At 32.0% G+C, this 18,339-nt stretch overlaps 1 protein-coding gene across 2 annotated transcripts; it reads left to right on the top strand.

Annotated features, from left to right (window-relative positions):
* The first annotated feature begins 6,267 nt into the window (after positions 1-6,267).
* On the top strand, positions 6,268-18,085 carry LOC111708003 (stress response protein NST1). 2 transcript variants are annotated; one of them, XM_023481219.1, is made up of 11 exons: positions 6,268-6,321; positions 6,425-6,448; positions 6,557-6,591; positions 11,362-11,436; positions 11,917-11,955; positions 12,716-12,743; positions 14,092-14,142; positions 15,563-15,611; positions 16,245-16,274; positions 17,039-17,099; positions 17,148-18,085. In XM_023481219.1, the coding sequence occupies exons 1-11, from the start codon at positions 6,299-6,301 to the stop codon at positions 17,561-17,563; spliced, it is 831 nt and encodes a 276-aa protein (XP_023336987.1). In that variant the 5' UTR covers positions 6,268-6,298; the 3' UTR covers positions 17,564-18,085. The 2 variants fall into 2 exon arrangements, with proteins under 2 accessions (XP_023336987.1, XP_023336986.1); XM_023481218.1 differs by having other exon boundaries at positions 17,039-18,085.
* Positions 18,086-18,339: the final 254 nt, after the last annotated feature.

The following is an 18,339-nucleotide window of genomic DNA, read 5'->3' as shown; positions in this document are numbered from 1 at the left end:
CCATAATACCTAAATCTCAGATAATTGTATAAATAAATAAATAGCTACGAATTATGCGGGAACAGTTTTTGAAGAGCTCCATATTCAATGAAAAACTAAATATTTGGAACATTCCATATTAATAGATTAAGGAACCCACATTTTATTATATTCTTTCGATATCTCCAAAGTTGTGGGTTAAAGTGTAGTAAACCTCTGTAGAGTAAAAAAGTAGATGTTAGTTCCACATTTATTGAAAATACATTTCGGTCTGGGTTGACCCTCGTCAGTTCTTGAGATTGTTGCTGTCAGGAAGATTAAAAGTGTAGTAAAAGATGTACATGCAGTGTTACTGCGCTAAATTAATAAAGTACATATATTTTCTTGTTGAATTATTTTTAAAACAAAATTATGACCGAGCCGTAGCGTAGGAGTCATAATTGATAAGAGCAAGTTCTCCGTGAGAGAGAAATATTTAGAGGATTTAACGGTCTCTGTATTTTTAGTCTTATTTAAACTCTGATGCGGGGTAATATTTGTCAATAAAATGTACTTCTTTTCAAAGTTAGTTTTTCTACTGTATGTTTTAACGATTAAAATAGAATTGACTGTTTTGCGATTTCTTAATTTTCTAAAATGCATCATTGTTAAAGGAAAAGGAAATTTCTACCTTTTTTTTGTACCCCATTTCTGTTTTGGGGAGGGGTATTTTGACCCCCCCCCTTTTCCCTTTGTGGTGTATTTTTACAGGACTGCATTAGTCTGACCGATGTTATAAAATTTCTTAAGATTTCTGAGTTTGTTAATGCACAGTGGGGGCTGCAGGAAATCAAAACTTTTTGTTGTACCCAAGCCAGGGACTATAATTTTCTAAATCTACATTTCTCTACGGAACTAATGAGCTATAAAACCAAATTCTCCTATGGGGATTTTTTAAATAAATCGATTTTTAAAATTGGTAATGAATTAAGTTATAGATCCTAGTGTTGGAGTTTTCTGGAATTATCGAAAATCCTCGTTTTTGACATGTTTTTCACTATTCAAAGCCTTATACAAAAAAGATATTAAAATAAAAATTCAACTGCTGTTAAAGGGTTTATGAGAAAGTTTTAAACATTTTTCAAATCTCTAAAAATGCTTGGAAACCTATTGAACACTTAATGGAAGAGTTTATTTTTAGCGGGAAAATTCATTTTTTGACTCATTTTATTAAATAAAGCCCTTTTAGGATAGTTAAATAAAAAAGTAAAGTTTTCAAGCAACATTCAACAATTTTAGAGCTTTGAAGGCATGGTATTTATATTTTTGTCAAGACCAAAAATGAAAAAGCTACATGCAAAATGATGGCATATTTATCATCATTTTTTTCAGGTTTCCTCTGAAATATCCATTTTTAACTCAAAATCTTGCCATCCTGGGCCTGCTTTTTGAGATAAAATACCTGATTAGATTAATGATCTGAAATCTATAACTGATCCAAGAAGTGAAACTGAAAACACTACAAAAAAATATTCCTCATTTTGCATTTCTCTTCGCCAATTCTTGCCCAAACAGAAAAATTAATGCATCTTCAAAAAAATAAAATTGTGTATTATATTTTTGGCATATTTCAGCTTTGTGATTTTATGAGCCTAAACCGATGTTATTTAGCCAAAAGCATTAAAAAATTAAATTTCCCGCCAAGAATATGATCTTGCATTTGGTGTAAACAGGGTTCCCGAAAACTTATAGAGATTTAAAAAGTTTTGGAAATATTATATTGAACCCCTTGATAATGCCTCAATTTGCATTTCAAGTTGTTGGTACCTAAACAGCTTTGATTAATAAAAAACATGCCAAAAACGAGGATTTTCGTTAATTCTGGAATTCTCCAACAGTAGGATTTATGCCTTTATACGTTACCAATTTTAAAAATCAAATTTTTTCAAAAATTCCCATAGGAGAATTTCGTTTTAATAGCTCATTAGTTCCGTAGAGACATGTAGTTTTAGAAAATTATAGTCCTCGGGTTGGGTACAACAAAAAGTCTCGATTTCATTAGCCCTCACTGTGAATGCCGACCTTTTCTGTGCCAAATTACATCTCTGTTTAAAAACCCCTCCGGATTTGAATTTTAAAATCTTTCTACATTTTGGAAACCTACAAGATACTTTAGGCACACTCTTTTTTTGCAAATTTCGGTAATTTTTTAAAGATATCCGATAATCAAGGGCTTCTTGAGATTGATTATAATATTTTTGCCCAAACCTGACACTCAAGAGTCAAGTTTGGAACATATATGCACGGTTTGGAACTTGCGTCCCCTGAATTTGAAAGTTTATTTAACGAGATGTGATGAGATTTAATAGAAGAAGTTCCAAAATATTAGAAAATATCATCAGTCAAATCAAGGGTATTAAGAATACCGGGTAAGAAGGACGGTGAAAAATAGACTTTAAAAATAATTTCTGTGATACTCTAAAGGAATTGTAGTAAGCAAACATATAGTTGTTATTATAAATTGTGTATATACCTACTTCAAGATTTCAAAGACTGAAAGCTGAAAGGGACTGTAAGCGCTCTTTCAAGTGAGCCTCCATGCAAAGATGGCAATTTCCGATTTACAACTGTACCCCTGAAACCTTAATCTGATCAAAAATGTGGAGGAAATCGTGGCTTTTCAGACTTGAAAAGTGTTATATCTGTGAGTTTCTCCGTTGCTTCTTATTAACGAGAAATTGCACAAGTCACCTTCGCAGAGACACAGCAAATGAAAATAAACTGCGAAAGAAACAAAAACATTGATATTTAATTAATAATTGATTGGTCCTATAAAGCATTTAATGGTACCGTTGTAAATCGTGCATTGCCATATTTGCAAGGTGGCTGACTTGAAATTGCACTTACAGTCGTCCCTTTACGGGATAATCAAAGAACAAATAATGTTAATATTATAATTTGTGTCTCTGCCTACTCCAGGTAAACCTCTAAAAATTGGCTGAAATTACAAGAAAGGGATAGTAAGCGTTCATTTAATTGATTACAAGAAAGGGATGGTAAGCGTTCATTTAATTGACCTTCCATGCACAGAGGGAAATGCTGATTCACTACGATAGGCCCTTAAACTTTTGTCTGATTAAGTTTGTGAATTATATACTTATGTTTATAATTTCGAAGACTAATTATTTTAATTATGACTTTTCTTATACAAAAGTGACTTGCGCATTTCTACTGCAGGAAACCTTATAGAATGATGAGAATTAAATTCTTTAAAACCTATAAAGACGACAATATCTTCCATATTTGTAATTTAAAAAAAGGTATCTAGGGTACCCTTGTGAATCGGGCATATGCCCTCTTTCCTTGAGGGTCACTTGAAATAAAGCTTACAGATTCTTTAATGAAAAACATCATCAAGCATCACAATACTTTTTTCCATTCATACCGAACTAGACAGAAGGAGAAGGTCAAGCAACATTAATTAATGGTGCGAGTTTGTGACATCTTAGCTCCTCTTGTTTTGCTTTTACGCACAATTATGAGGCTGAGTGGGATTCCTGTTGTGCGCAATGTACCTTAAAACAGAGAGAGGGGGATTGAATTTTGTAGATCCAGAAAAATAATTAAATTAGTATTTATTTAGGGTTAGGTTAGGTTAGGACACTTTCTTGGCCAAGCGCTGCGGCTAGGACAGGCTAGGGGGCTGAGCGCTTCGCGGTCACGGGTTAGGTTAAGTCAAAGATAATATATATATAGATATGCAGGCAGGTAGAAACCTCCTTCCTAAATTGCTTGTAGCAGATAACTAATTTTTGAACCTCTGAGAGAAGGTGCAAGGAGAGACATCTATAGCAAATTGATTACTTTCTATATTCCTTTCTCCCCTTGCTGCCATCTGTGGAAATACGCATTTGTGTTATATAAACATACAGTACGCGTATTGCATCCTGTATAGTTCAAGTGTTGCTATCTGTACCTGTTTGACCAATAAAATTAAATTTCAAGGTAACACAAACATACAGTACGCGTTTTCTTTATGTTATGATCAGTTGTACTTAGTAAAGATATAGTAGACAAACAGAAATATTTACAAAACTTTGGAAATTATTTTATGTTTGTTAAATAAGTGATATCTATTTAATCAAACGGTTTTGCACATTTAAACTTTGTCTAGTCAAATTCCTACCTCAGTTTTATTTGCATTGATTAAATTGTTTCATTAAGTACAATATGCAGTATACATTGTTGATACTATATTACGCATTTAGTGTTATCACGCATAAACAAAGTGATAAATTAGCAACAATCCAGAGGATAAAATGCCATGCGTACGACAGAGATGGTGCTGTTTGCACCTTTTTTCAAGACCTCTAAATTTATACCTGCCTGCATATCTATATATATATTATCTTTGGGTTAAGTTATGACACTTTCTGGGCCGAGCGATGCGACCACATGTCTTACATTTAAGACCCCACCAGCTGCCAGTCCCTACGCAGGCATGCCACAGGTATTATTGTTCTGGATCTACAAAATTCAATCCCCTCTCTCTGTTTTGGAATTTTACGGGACATTTCGCACAACAGGAATCCCACTCGAGCCCAATTATGACAAGAGCCAATTTATCCGATTACTTACAAATTCAAAACATGTTTTTCTTCTTCTAAATATTTCTTCGATAAGAAGAATCATGATTTTAGATATGTAAGATTTCCATTTGGCGTGAAATTTACTTTAGTTTGACGTGAACATAAACAGAAACATTTAGAGATAAAACTTTAGGAAAATAAGGGTGCGGGAAAACAGCCAAACTGGAAACAAAGGGTTTACATCGTCTTTACGCAACATCCCCCCATACTGAACTTCTGACCTACTAACTTTCCGACCTATACTGCAATGATATCGGACCTACGCCAGCAGTTTATGTTTGTATTACTTAGGTTAGGTTAGGTTAAGACAATTTCTGGGCCGAGCGCTTAAGCTAGGGAGCAGAGCGCCGCGGATAGGACAGGCTAGGGGGCCGGGCGCTGCGGCCATCCATATAGCAGCTGTAAAACCACGTGCTAGTAGGTCGAATTTGTAGTATAGCGGATTTGGCTTAGGTCAGAAGTGAAGCATAGCGGATTTGCATATAGGTCGAAAAATACACCATCATACAAAGAAATTAGAATGGCAAAAACTATAAAAAAAGAACAAGAAAAAATTTACTTTTTTGAACATAAATTTTGAAAGTCTTGCAGTTATCTATACGAACATGCTCTCTTGCACATATTCCTTAATAGTTTATATTACAATTATGAATAAAAGACATTAAAGATAAAAAACTTTAAGTTAAGAAAAGAAAGCTAGATACACGATTAACTAGAAAATAAGAACGCAAGAATATTATATTGAAAAAAAATTTGAAACTTGTTTTTTGCTTTAGTTACCTATTTTGATCAGGGGCGTTAAAAAATTGAGAGATGCGCGGGGGACATATAATTGTTAATTAAGAATCATAAAATGCATAAATTTATGTAAGATAATAAATTCATATCTATTAAAAATAAGTAGACTGATTTCCTGCCCCCCCCCCCTTTCTAATTCCCTCATACACTATGCCCCTAAAACCGGAGCGTACTTTAACACCCATGTATTTGGGGTCCACAGTCCACACGCACAGAATTCACAGACAGGACAATAAAGGTAGCTGTTGCTTTATATAAGTCAAGCTCATAATCAGGCTTGTAACTGGCAGTTTTTGTAGGAGAGGGGGGTGGGAGTCCTCTTACACAGTAACTAATAGGTTTTCTTAATGATTGATAGTAACAACCGTGTACAAAACTAAACAGGAATTTTCTGCCTTGGTTCTATCTGTGTAATCTGTAGCAACTCCAAGATATTTGTTTATAAAAAATCTAAAAACTACGGATGTTACCAGTATTTTAACGGTATTAACGGTGTCAACAATATTAACAGATTTCAAGGTCCCATGAGGGTTAAGATTGATTTAATCTTACAGTAATATCCGGAAAAGTATCTAAAATGCAAACATCAGAGGAATCATCAAATCAAATGTTGCCCACGATAAATAAGAGAACTCTCAGTGGTTTGAATCCAGCAAGAATATCCAAAATAGAGGACTAAGCAGAAAATTAAAAGTGTCCACAGTGGATATAGAGATCTATACAGGAGTTTTTAGCTCTGGAAGATAAACAGTCACAAAACTTATAGCCTTACAGGAACTGGCAACGCCGAATTCTTTTACTAATTATTTAATAAATCATATCTAAAATCTCGCTCAGATTTTTTTTAAATTAGTGTGTTTTTATTACAAAGATCTATTTCAGAAACTCTACCGATGGAATCTAAGGATAAACCATGGTAATCTTTTTTAATAAATATTTTTTTGAATTATCAAATTCAATTTTAAAATGGAAATGAAAGTTTTTTTTTAAATAAGTCTGTAAAAACTGCTTTTTTTAAGGACGAGGCGTTTCTTTAGCATCAGGAAAATATGATTTAAATAAAAAATAACTTTTTTATTTAAATATGGCAAAGTTTCATTTCTAGATTTTAAGTTTTGAAAAATTTTACAAATATCATATGATTCAAAAAGAAACGGAAACCGCAGAAATAGCGAACACAAAGAAGGTAAAATTACAATAATTTTATATTTAGAATAAAATTAATTAAACATGCAGCTATAAACTTGAAAATAACTTAATAACTGAACAAAAAATGTATAGTTCACTACTTATACTTTTTAATATGCCGGGCTGGGAAACTTTAAGTTAACGTACCGAAAGTTTCTGAAAGTTAACGGAAGAGTCCGTTGTAAACGAACAGCAACAATTGTTAATGTCGAATCGTTAACGAACGGAAATAGCCGGTATTAAACAAATTTAACGGTTAATAAAAACTAACGAACGGATGTGTCTCAAAATAACTCCTGTTATTTTTTTTTCAATTTAAAACTGAAAAATACAATTATTTTGGTGTTTTTTGAAGGGTTTTTTATGTTATTTAATATTGTCTTCCAACTTTTTCCGCCGATTTCACATGAAATAATCGTTAACAGAATTTTTAGTAATTTTACCACTATAGATCAAATATATTTTCATAATGACGAGACAATAACTCTCTTTGTATTACAATTGACGGTTTTTGGAGTTGCTAATTAAAAATAGAATGTTTATTTAAAAAATTGCTTTAAAACTGGAGCTAAGAAAAATATGGTGCGACTTAACCTTAAACAGACTGGGAAGGGGGCGTTGGACGCCCCCCCCCCCCCCCCTCTAGTGTTTTTTATGCCTTAGCACTCTAATTTTTTGACAATTTATTGCAATTTTGTTACTTTTAAGGAATAGTTATTTAAAGGATTTTGCCAATTTTGTTTAATGCAAAGAGTAGGGTACAGGAGGACGGTATAAAGGCCGGTCTGTGTTGAACAAATGCAAAGAGTAGGGTACAGGAGGACGGTATAAAGGCCGGTCTGTGTTGAACAAATGCAAAGAGTAGGGTACAGGAGGACGGTATAAAGGCCGGTCTGTGTTGAACAAATGCAAAGAGTAGGGTACAGGAGGACGGTTAAAAGGCCGGTCTGTGTTGAACAAATTGTTATAAGAACAACACAGATCTAAAACTACATTTTTGAAACTTGAAAAATGAACCACCCAAACTATTGAAGTTAGCTGTCTATTTTTCAAATGAGCTGGCCTTGAAGAATTGGGTTATGGACAATAAACATTGCATTGCAACCCTATCCCTTTACTCTTACCCCTTTTTTAGGCTTATACATATTCAGACATCCCAGCCTTTATAGGGTTAAACATCTCAAGATGTCTACATTCTACACAAAAAAAGAAAATGGATTTCTACGTATTAAATTTAGATGGTGTATCATTCTTATCAGCTTTAAGAAAGTTTCCGTAAAGTCTTTACTCTTGATTGATCCGAATAAAATTGGAAATCCCATGCAAATGCAGCCAATTCACGATGCGAAAAAATTCCAAAAAGTGAGGAAAGTATGATGGATGGTTAATATTGGTCATGATATTACAAAAAGTGGTTTTTGGAACTAAAAAATTCATATTTTGAGTTTTAAAAAAAATTGAATTTTGTGGGTAAAATTGTAAAAAAAATCGCTTAGAACTAAAATTTTCCCAATTTGTTTTAAATTTTATTTTTAAGATAAAAATCAATTTAAGCACTTTTTCAGACTTGAAAATCGGTTTTTTAAAGTCTGAAATAAAACTTACCCGAAGAAATGTATAACAATCATATTTTTTTCTTGATATACTATAAAGGTTGTATCTCTAATAAAAAGTTCACTAGAGGGTAGCGTAATGCTTGAGAAAAAGGGAGGGGGGTCGAGGGAGAAGGTGGGAGGAGGTGGTAGTAGGCAAAGTGAATAAATACTATTTAATAGTATTTAATAGTATTTAATCACTTTGGGGAGTAGGTGGGAATAAAGCAAACATTTCAATGAGTATAGTATGAATTATAAAAAGAATTGTAAACATCATAATTATACACTTTCTACACATTATTGTATGAATGGTGTATGGTTTGAATGATAAATAATAAGTTGCAAAATATATTTTTATGCAAGATTTTACATATCACCTATTCATCACTATGATCATTTCATCTTTAGTATTTGTTAAATCTAAGAAGACAGAATTTTACACTATAAAAGAGTTTTAAAGCATTGATTTTTATTTTTAAGCTAAGAGAAATATGTAACCTATTTCCCGGTCCCCCACGTTTTCACTTTTAAAATTATTTCTTTTTTAAGTCAATTTTCATAAAATTTTGTTTTTTGAACAGTTTTTTGCTGGTCTCGAAAAGGATTCAGCGGGGTTCGGGCAGGGATCTGCTATAACTACCTAAGTTCAAACAGGATATTGCTGGGCTCATAGCCACATGGCCTTCCCCCCTTCCCTCGTGTGGACTTACCTAAGATTAACAAAATGTTAAAATCCAACATTTTTTGGATGTCATAACTTTTTTGAACACCCCCAAAAAACGCTTTGGTCGCAAGTGGTTGCAGAAGTCGTTTTTTTTCCCGTCAAAATATAGGTAAAGTGCTATTGTAAAACAACTGAGAATAGGGAGGAAAGTAGTGGAGGAAAAATCCGATTATTTAAAAAAAAAGCCTAGATTCTATTTCAATTTTACATTTTTTCTTCCTTTTTTTAACGAAAATATGCATAAAAAAATGAAGGGAAAAAAACATTTTTGAAACATTTCTTGAAAGGAATTGACATCTTTTATAAACTAATTTTAATTTTTCATGATCCTCATTAAAACATGCTGATTTGAAAAGAAGTTCCTTTTTTCTTAAAATTTCGTTTAATTAATGCTTTATTAAGTTTCACAGTTTCTCCGGAGCTTTAGAATTATATAAAACAATGATTGCGAGTTTTAAATCAAATTTTCTTGCAAGCTAGAACATTACATTAATATAAAAAGGAAAAAATCAATATTTTAAAATTTCAATTTTACCTTTTTCCTGTCCCCATGTTCAATTGAATCCTGAGACAATTTAACTTAAAATATTTAACCTTTATTTATTTTGCACCCAGACAAAATTCTATAGAATATTTAACGGCACTGCAGACTGTAGAGTCAGACGTACTTTCGACTTTTAATTAATCCCCATTTGTAGAGTGCCATGTTCGATAAACAACCTCTGTCTGATTATAAAAGATTGAGATATCCTTGTTTTTCTAGCTGAAAATTGACTTGCAGATTTATGCTGATCAAAGACAATAAATAAAGACTTCAACAATTTTCAAGATAAAAAACGACATTACCTGCATTATCGTTATTTACATTAACAGGGTACTGGTGTGAATTGGACATTCAACTTTAATAAAGGGCCACATATTTGTTTTACAGTCCCTTTAAACAGACACCCACATCTCAAATATTAATTTAATTTTCGTTCTTTTCTACAAACGGAATGCGAAAAAATGCGACTTAATCGGTGGGAAAAACCAAGAGTATCCAAGTTTTTAGCTCAGGGATTCTTGCTTCATGCAGATCAACTAGTTAATAATATTATTTTCCAACTTTTGAATGAAAAACATAAAATATGTTTGATTTTTTAAATCATTATTCCTAATTGTATCAGAAACCGAAAAACTGTTGTAAACATTACACAGATATTGTTGATATTCTTTATATTGTAAATATTGTAGATATTGTTAATATTGTTGATATTGTAGATATTGTTAATAATGTTGATATTGTAGATAGTGTAAATATTGTTCACATTGTTAATATTGTTGAGAATGTAGATATTGTTAACATTGTTGATGATGTTGATATTGTAGATATTGTTGACATTGTAGATATTTTTGATAATATTGATATTGTTAATAATATTGATATTGTTGATATTGTTGACATTGTTAACATTGTTGATATTTAAGATATTGTAGATATTGATGATATTATAGATATTGTAGATATATAGTTGATATTGTGATAATGTTGATATTGAAGATATTGTTAATATTGTAGATATTATAGATATTGTTGATATTGTTGATATTGTTAAAATTGTTGAAAGTGTTGATTTTTAAGATATTGTAGATATTGATGATATTATAGATATTGCAGATATAGTTGATAATGTAAACATTGTAGATGTTGTAGATATTGTATATATTGTAGATATTGCAGATATTGTTGATATTGTAGATATTGTAGGTATTGTAGATATTGTTGATATTGTTGATATTGTAGATATTGTAGGTATTGTAAATTTTGTAGATATTGCAGATATTGTTGATATTGTAGGTATTGTTGATATTGTAAATACTGTTGATATTGTAGATATTGTATTTATTGTAGATATTGTAAATATTGTAGGTATTGTTGATATTGTGGAAATTGTTGATAATGTTGATATTGTAGATATTGTAGGTATTGTAAACATTGTAGATATTGTAGATATTGTAGATATTGTAGATATTGTAGATATTGCAGATATTGTAAATATTGTAGATATTGTAGATATTGTAGATATTGTAGATATTGTAGATATTGTAGATATTGTCGATATTGTTGATAGTGTTGATATTGTAGATATTGTAGATATCTACAATATCTAGATATTGTAGATATTTGTAGATATTGTAGATATTGTTGATATTGTAGATATTGGTAATATTGTAGATATTGTTGATAATGTTGATAATATTGATATTGTAGATATTGTAAATATTGTTGATAATGTTTATATGTGATAATGTTGATAATGTTGATATTGTTTATATTGTTGATAATGTTAATAATGTTCAAAATGTTCAAAATGTTCATAATGTTGATAATGTTGATAATGTTGATAATGCTGATAATGTTTATAATGTTCATAATGTTCATAATGTGCATAATGTTGATATTATTTAGCTTCAGCATCTGGAACAAGATCAGCATGTAGTTCTCCTGGTCGTCCTATGTTATCAACATCATCATCATCATCAGGTTAAAAACAAAAACAGATTTTTAAAATTCTATTTGGATTATAATATTTGAATAGACAAATTATAGATAGATCTTGCCGCCTTTGCAATTCTATTGGTCCAGAGTACTCACCAAGCACGTGAGTGAACCCTGATGGACGTGTGAAACTACTGTGATTATGGGGGGGGGGGAGGTGGAAACTGTAGTGCCCATGGTTTCCAATTTGTACGGATCAATTTGGATCTTTGGAACCGTAAAGGCCATCCGCCATACTGAAGCTAGGGGTGTGACCTGCTGAAAAAAATTACGGGACGATTATTTCTAATCAATTCCAAATGGGATAATCGTCCCGCGTAAAATTTTTCAAACCGTCACACCAAGCTTTGTGTAATTTCTAATTTTTTGTAGATTTAGTGGAAAATCAGTTAAGAAAGATTCCGCTGTTAATCGGACATAGAAAATACGTTTTTTAATTCCTCTTAAAGTTTAATCTATTTTCAGGTCCAGAAAGAAAAAAGGCATTCTTTGCTTCCTTGAAAGGTATTTTTAACCTATAACTTTGGAAAAATCATCGACGACATGTGGGGAAATGGGTGGAGGGGGGGGGGGCGTTAAAAAATTATTGCCAACTTTATTTAAGAAACCCATCTCATTCGCCTCTTTTGACTAACAAATATATATTTAAAAAATGGGTTTAAGATCAGATTTAACTTTTCTTTCGCCTTTTTCAGAGCTAAACGTAAAAAAATCTAAATTTAATTTTGATTTTTGAATTGCTTAATAATAAGCTTAAACAATAATAACATTCAAAGAAATGACAGAAAGAAAAATTTCCTGAAATAGATGATTTATTATTCATCAGAAAACTGATTTAGAATTAAATTATGTTTCGTCCAACTTTTTTGCTTTTGCTCTCAATTCTCATTATTTCATTATTATGTTTAAATGTAAATACACGGATGTAAAAGGGCGAGGGGGGGGGGGAACCTGGGGTAGTGGGTGTATATTTAAGAGTTTAACATTTTACAATTAATTTATCTAGAAGCCGGGTCTAGAAGGTAAATGTCTTTATACTAGCTCTAGCTGCCTATAAGTTTGTACGGTACTTCAAATGAACCGGAGTTTTATCTGTAAAAAAAAGGGAAAACCACCGGAAAGCTATATTTTAAATAGAGGGTCACTTGAAAATGATCGTTGAATCAATGTTGTTATATGTTTGTTTAATTCCATCTCCATGAATTATACCTATTGTTTCTTCTAAGAAAAAAAGTAAATTTATTTAATGGGAATATTTTTTTAGGAGCCGCGTTTTTCAGAACAGTCGACAGGTAAAATGACATATTTTTTGTATTTTTTTTTGTATGTGTTTTTTTCTCATACAAAGTGTCACAAAATTAATTGGAATTAAAGGAACAGACCGGCTATGTATAGGTAGTTAAACTGAAGTATGGAGTGAAGTGTTGTGGATTCACTTCAGACATATAAAACGTTTCTACGATGTATAATTACAGAGTTTGAGTGCATAGTCGACGTTCAAAATCATGTATTTAGGTGGGTACATTTTCAGAATCGGTTTTTTTGAATTATTAAATAACGACAACGAAAAATAAAGTAAAATTTTACAGTAAACTAATTAGATGGTTAGGAACATATTTCTCAAAAGAAATTTGTCAATAAATCAATGCTAGAAAGAATCGATTATTTCGTTTTCATCATTATATTGAATTTCTTATTTTTTATGAATTTATTCGCAAATTTCTACAAATTCTTTAAATGTCGTCTTTTCAATAAAAATTCCAGAAAATCATCTTTGTGAATAATCAGAGATTATGTAAGAAACTAATAATTAAAGAAGACAACTTATTTTCGATGATAAGATTAATTTTTATTTTCTCAACCTGTTCCTATACAATTAATTAGTTTACTGCAGAATTTTGTTTTAATTTTTTGTCGTCGTTATTTAATAATTAAAAAAAAATCTCTGAACACGTATCCACCCAAAATTACGATTTTGAACGTCGACTTTGCGCTCAAACTAAGGATTTACAGATCTTTAACAAGTTTTATATGTCTTCAAATGAATCCCATTGACGCGGTCTAATTTGATGTGGGACATCCTGTACCTTAAATAGCCGGTCTGTTCCTTTAAGTGACGACATTCTCAAGTACCATATCGTTTTGTCCAAACTTTGAATGTAAATTCATCAGATTAAGATCTTGTAAGTTTTTATTGATAGCTCCTTTAATATGGAGAGCTATTGAAGAGAACAATAGAACAAAACGTTTTGAAACATTTTACACCGAAGTTGCTTGTCTTGGAAATTCCAAAATGTGGTCTACCATTTTTCCACCTTCAAAATTTATGGAGGTATTAAGAAATTTGTACAAATTCTAACTTATTAAACACCAGTTTCTCCTTTAAATAACAAGATACAAAGAAGGTATACCAAATTTTGGTAACCATTTTAAACATACAATTTTTCCATTTTTTCCAGAAAAACGTTTAGAAAGATTAGAATAATAATAATAATTCATATGATTAGTTTAGTTTAAAACATTTACACTAATAGCTTTATAAACACACAATTAGCATCTTTTATAACATATTTTTAGAAAAATAATTTGATAAGTAAAGAGAAAAGTTGTGAGAAATTTTTAATCTAAACAATTTTCCAGGGAAGAAAAACTTTCCCCCATTCGCCCCTCTTTCCTCGGTCAAATCTACAGGTAACCTGCTGTTTTTCTTGAATTATCATAAATACCCAAACTGATTTTTTTTTGTCGTTTTGGCAAAAACTAAATTTAGTGAATGCTGAATTTGAGCTTATTAAAGAGAGAATGAAACATGTATATGAAGGAACTGCTTCGTCTCAGAATAATTCTCATATCTTTGCAGCCTGATAGTATACATTAAACCTTTTAAATTTCAAGCTTAGGCAGAGAGCAAAGTTTAAAAAAATTCAAAGTCAACGTTGAAATCTTCAAGTTTTGTTGGACCTCTCAAAACCCTGTACTTGAAATACAACCCTGTGCTTGAAATACAACCCTGTACTTGAAATACAACCCTGTACTTGAAATACAACCCTGTACTTTACCCTCCAGTTTCAAAAGTTTCACGCTCAATATGCACAACTTTTTCCTCAATAAAAGTGATGAAAGGTTTCTTGCTTTTTCTCTGAAAATTAATTATTTTCAATCATTACAATATATTGCGGATGAACACAAAGTAGACAAAATCGAAATTTACAGAATTCAACACACTTCAAGACAGCGTTGCTCTGATAAAGGTGTAAATGATACCAGTGTGAATCGGACATGCATCTCTTTAATTGGAGTGTCACTTTAAATTAGACCGACAGTCCCTTTTAGAAATAGTAAATTGGGGAATAGGAACTTTGGAAATAGTTGTCTGGGAAAAAGTTACGAAATAGTAAATTGGGAAACGGTGTCGAGAAAATTCATTAAAGGAAAATTGTTCACTTAATTTGTTAAGTACATGGTTTAAAGAACGTAAAATAAAGATGCTAAATATAACCAGAGTTCAAGAGAATCCAATAATGCAAACCAACACGGTGTGTTACAAGTACTCCAGAGGAAACATTCATTCTGTCCTTCAACATCTAGTCTAGTGGTCAAAAGAGACAAACAGGACACACAGGACATGAAGGACATGCAGGACGGTTGGGATAGACAGGATATTCATGACAGGACGGACATGCATGACAGGAAGGACATGCACGAAAGAATAAAAAGACGTGAAAGGTTTCTAAGACAGGAAAGTCAGGAAAGGAAGGATATAAAAAAATTCAAAGTCAACGTTGAAATCTTCAAGTTTTGTTGGACCTAATACAACCCTGTACTTGAAATACAACCCTGTACTTGAAATACAACCCTGTACTTGAAATAAAACCCTGTACTTGAAATACAACCCTGTACTTAAAATGAACCAGAGTTTTCTAGTATTTCAGAATAACATTTNCCCTGTACTTGAAATACAACCCTGTACTTGAAATACAACCCTGTACTTAAAATGAACCAGAGTTTTCTAGTATTTCAGAATAACATTTACTTCCGATTTAGTTTTAGTTTCCAGATTTTTATTTGTTTGAAAAATGTTCTGTTGTTATATTTTTCATTGTTCATTTAGGAGCCTTTCTCGGTCTACAACAAAATCTACAAACTCTCAGATATCACAGGTACAACAAATTAATGTTGGTTGTTATAGTGTAAATAATTTATCAGAAGAGAGTTATAATAGATACAGTATAGGTTAAACCAAAGTTGTATATGGAGGTTAGATACTCTGCATGCGCTCCAATATGTTGAAAATGTCATCTTCATAGCAATTGACATTCCAAAACCTCATATGACGTAACTGATTATTGGCGAAAGCTGAAATGACAACATTGCTGGTTAGAGGGAGGAAGGTTTTTCTTCGCTTTTTACAAATGGCAAGTTCAATATTGTATTTGGCGGATTTTTATGGTTGGAATTTGTGGATTTGAGTGATTTGATTAGAATAAAACTCAGCATTGAGACTAATTCTCCACTAAAACCAACCAAGGTCTGTTTTATTTTTATGGGGCTAAACTCTATAAGTCGAGTTTTAGAGATGGCAGCAGGCAATCACGTTACACATGCTGTCGTCAACTGATTCATAAGTTTGGTCTAAGATTGAGCATTACACCTGGGTCTAAGGAATTAAGAATCAAGCCTAAGCTTTTAAATCGGGGGTTCCAGTGTTTTCTCTAAAAAAACTTTGGAAAAAATATAATGGTAAAGGACAAAACCGAGATTTCGTTTACTAATCATTATTTCCTTGTATTTAGGACTCATGGGCTCGATCCTTTACTTCACAGGCAAACCATCTTTTCTCCCAATATTAATTATAGAACTTTTTGCAAATAGTTTTTTCGGGATTTGGAAATTGATACTTTTGCAATATGTAACTTAAGCTGCATAATAGTTTAGTTAGTGTTTTTCCTTTTATATTTTTTAAGAGATAAAAATGTTGCGAAGTAAAAAAACATTTTTTTTTTCAGAATAAAGTTCTTTGGAGCCCTAAAAAAGGAACCATATTTTTGCCCATAACTCATAAGTATTTGAAACTTTAGTTGAAAATTTCTATAAAAATTACTTTAATGGAGTGTCGACGTAAGTTTAAGTGACCCTCCAGTTTCAAAAGTTTCACGCTCAATATGCACAACTTTTTCCTCAATAAAAGTGATGAAAGGTTTCTTGCTTTTTCTCTGAAAATTAATTTTTTTCAATCATGGTTTCTCGATTAAAATATATTGCGGATGAATACAAAACAGACAAAATCGAAATTTACATAATTCAACACGGTTCAAGACAGCGTTGCTCTGATAAAGGTGTAAATTGTACCAGTATGAATCGGGAATGCATCTCTTTAATTAGAGTGTCACTTTAAATTAGACCGACAGTCCCTTTTAGAAATAGTAAATTGGGGAATAGGAACTTTGGAAATAGTTGTCTGGGAAAAAGTTACGAAATAGTAAATTGGGAAACGGTGTCGAGAAAATTCATTAAAGGAAAATTGTTCACTTAATTTGTTAAGTACATGGTTTAAAGAACGTAAAATAAAGATGCTTAATATAACCAGAGTTCAAGAGAATCCAATAATGCAAACCAACACGGTGTGTTACAAGTACTCCAGAGGAAACATTCATTCTGTCCTTCAACATCTAGTCTAGTGGTCAAAAGAGACAAACAGGACACACAGGACATGAAGGACATGCAGGACGGTTGGGATAGACAGGATATTCATGACAGGAAGGACATGCATGACAGGAAGGACATGCATGACAGGAAGGACATGCACGAAAGAATAAAAAGACGTGAAAGGTTTCTAAGACAGGAAAGTCAGGACAGGAAGGATATAAGAGACTGGCATGAAATGGAGGACAGGAAAAGTATTCGGGATATGAACCTCAGACAAGACAGCCTGGATTTGCAAGAATTGCAGGAAAGAAAGGAGAAAGAAGAAAACAAGTTAAAATCCCTGGGACATGAAGTGAGAGAAAAGCAGGAATTACTGGACATACAGGAAACTAGTGAAGGGCATGAAATACCGGACAACAGTAAAACATGGAGCCGGCTGAGCACTCTTGGAAAAATATACAACTAAGTGTCCAACTAAATATACAACTAAGTGTCCAACTAAATATACAACTAAGTGTCCAACTAAATATACAACTAAGTGCTCACTAAATATACAACTAAGTGTCCAACTAAATATACAACCAAGTGTCCAATTAAATATACAACTAAGCATAAAACCAGAACAATTCTACATTCTTCATATTCTGGGGCGTTTGCAATAATTTAATCTTTTTGAAGTCACACCTCTTGAAAATAACAGTTGTGATTTTTCAAGGGGGGGGGAGCTGAGCCCCCTGTATGCGCCCTGGAATTCTTACACTTTAGATAGGTTTAAACTATGTTAACCATTCCAAATTCCATGGTTAAAATTTGTAACATTCTTCTCAATATATTAAAGGGACTGTTTACGTAATTTCACGTGACCCTCTATGGAGTGGCAATGCCCTATTAAACCAACGGTACTTTTAAAGTAGAAATTAAATGTTAATGTTGGAAATTATGAAAACTTTTATTTTCAATTGTGGACTTGTTACTGTACATAAGTTACTTGCGCATTTCTGGTGCAGGAAAACATAAAATATTATCAGAATTAAACACTTTGAACCTAGAAAAACTGCAATTTCTTTTACATTATTGATCAGATTAAGTTTTCAAGGGTACCGTTGTGAATTGGGCATTGTTATTTTTGAAAGAAGGGTGGAAGGGTGGGTACTAATAATTACGCTTACAGTCCGTTTAGGAACAGATGTTCAAATATCAATATTGGCGTTTACATAATGTTAAAAAAGAATAATAATAGAT

Source organism: Eurytemora carolleeae, unplaced genomic scaffold (genome assembly GCF_000591075.1).
Source record: "Eurytemora carolleeae unplaced genomic scaffold, Eaff_2.0 scaffold846, whole genome shotgun sequence".
Lineage (NCBI taxonomy): Eukaryota > Metazoa > Arthropoda > Copepoda > Calanoida > Temoridae > Eurytemora > Eurytemora carolleeae.
The sequence above is the reverse complement of the archived record's forward strand: the minus strand, read 5'-3'. Positions and strand labels throughout refer to the sequence as shown.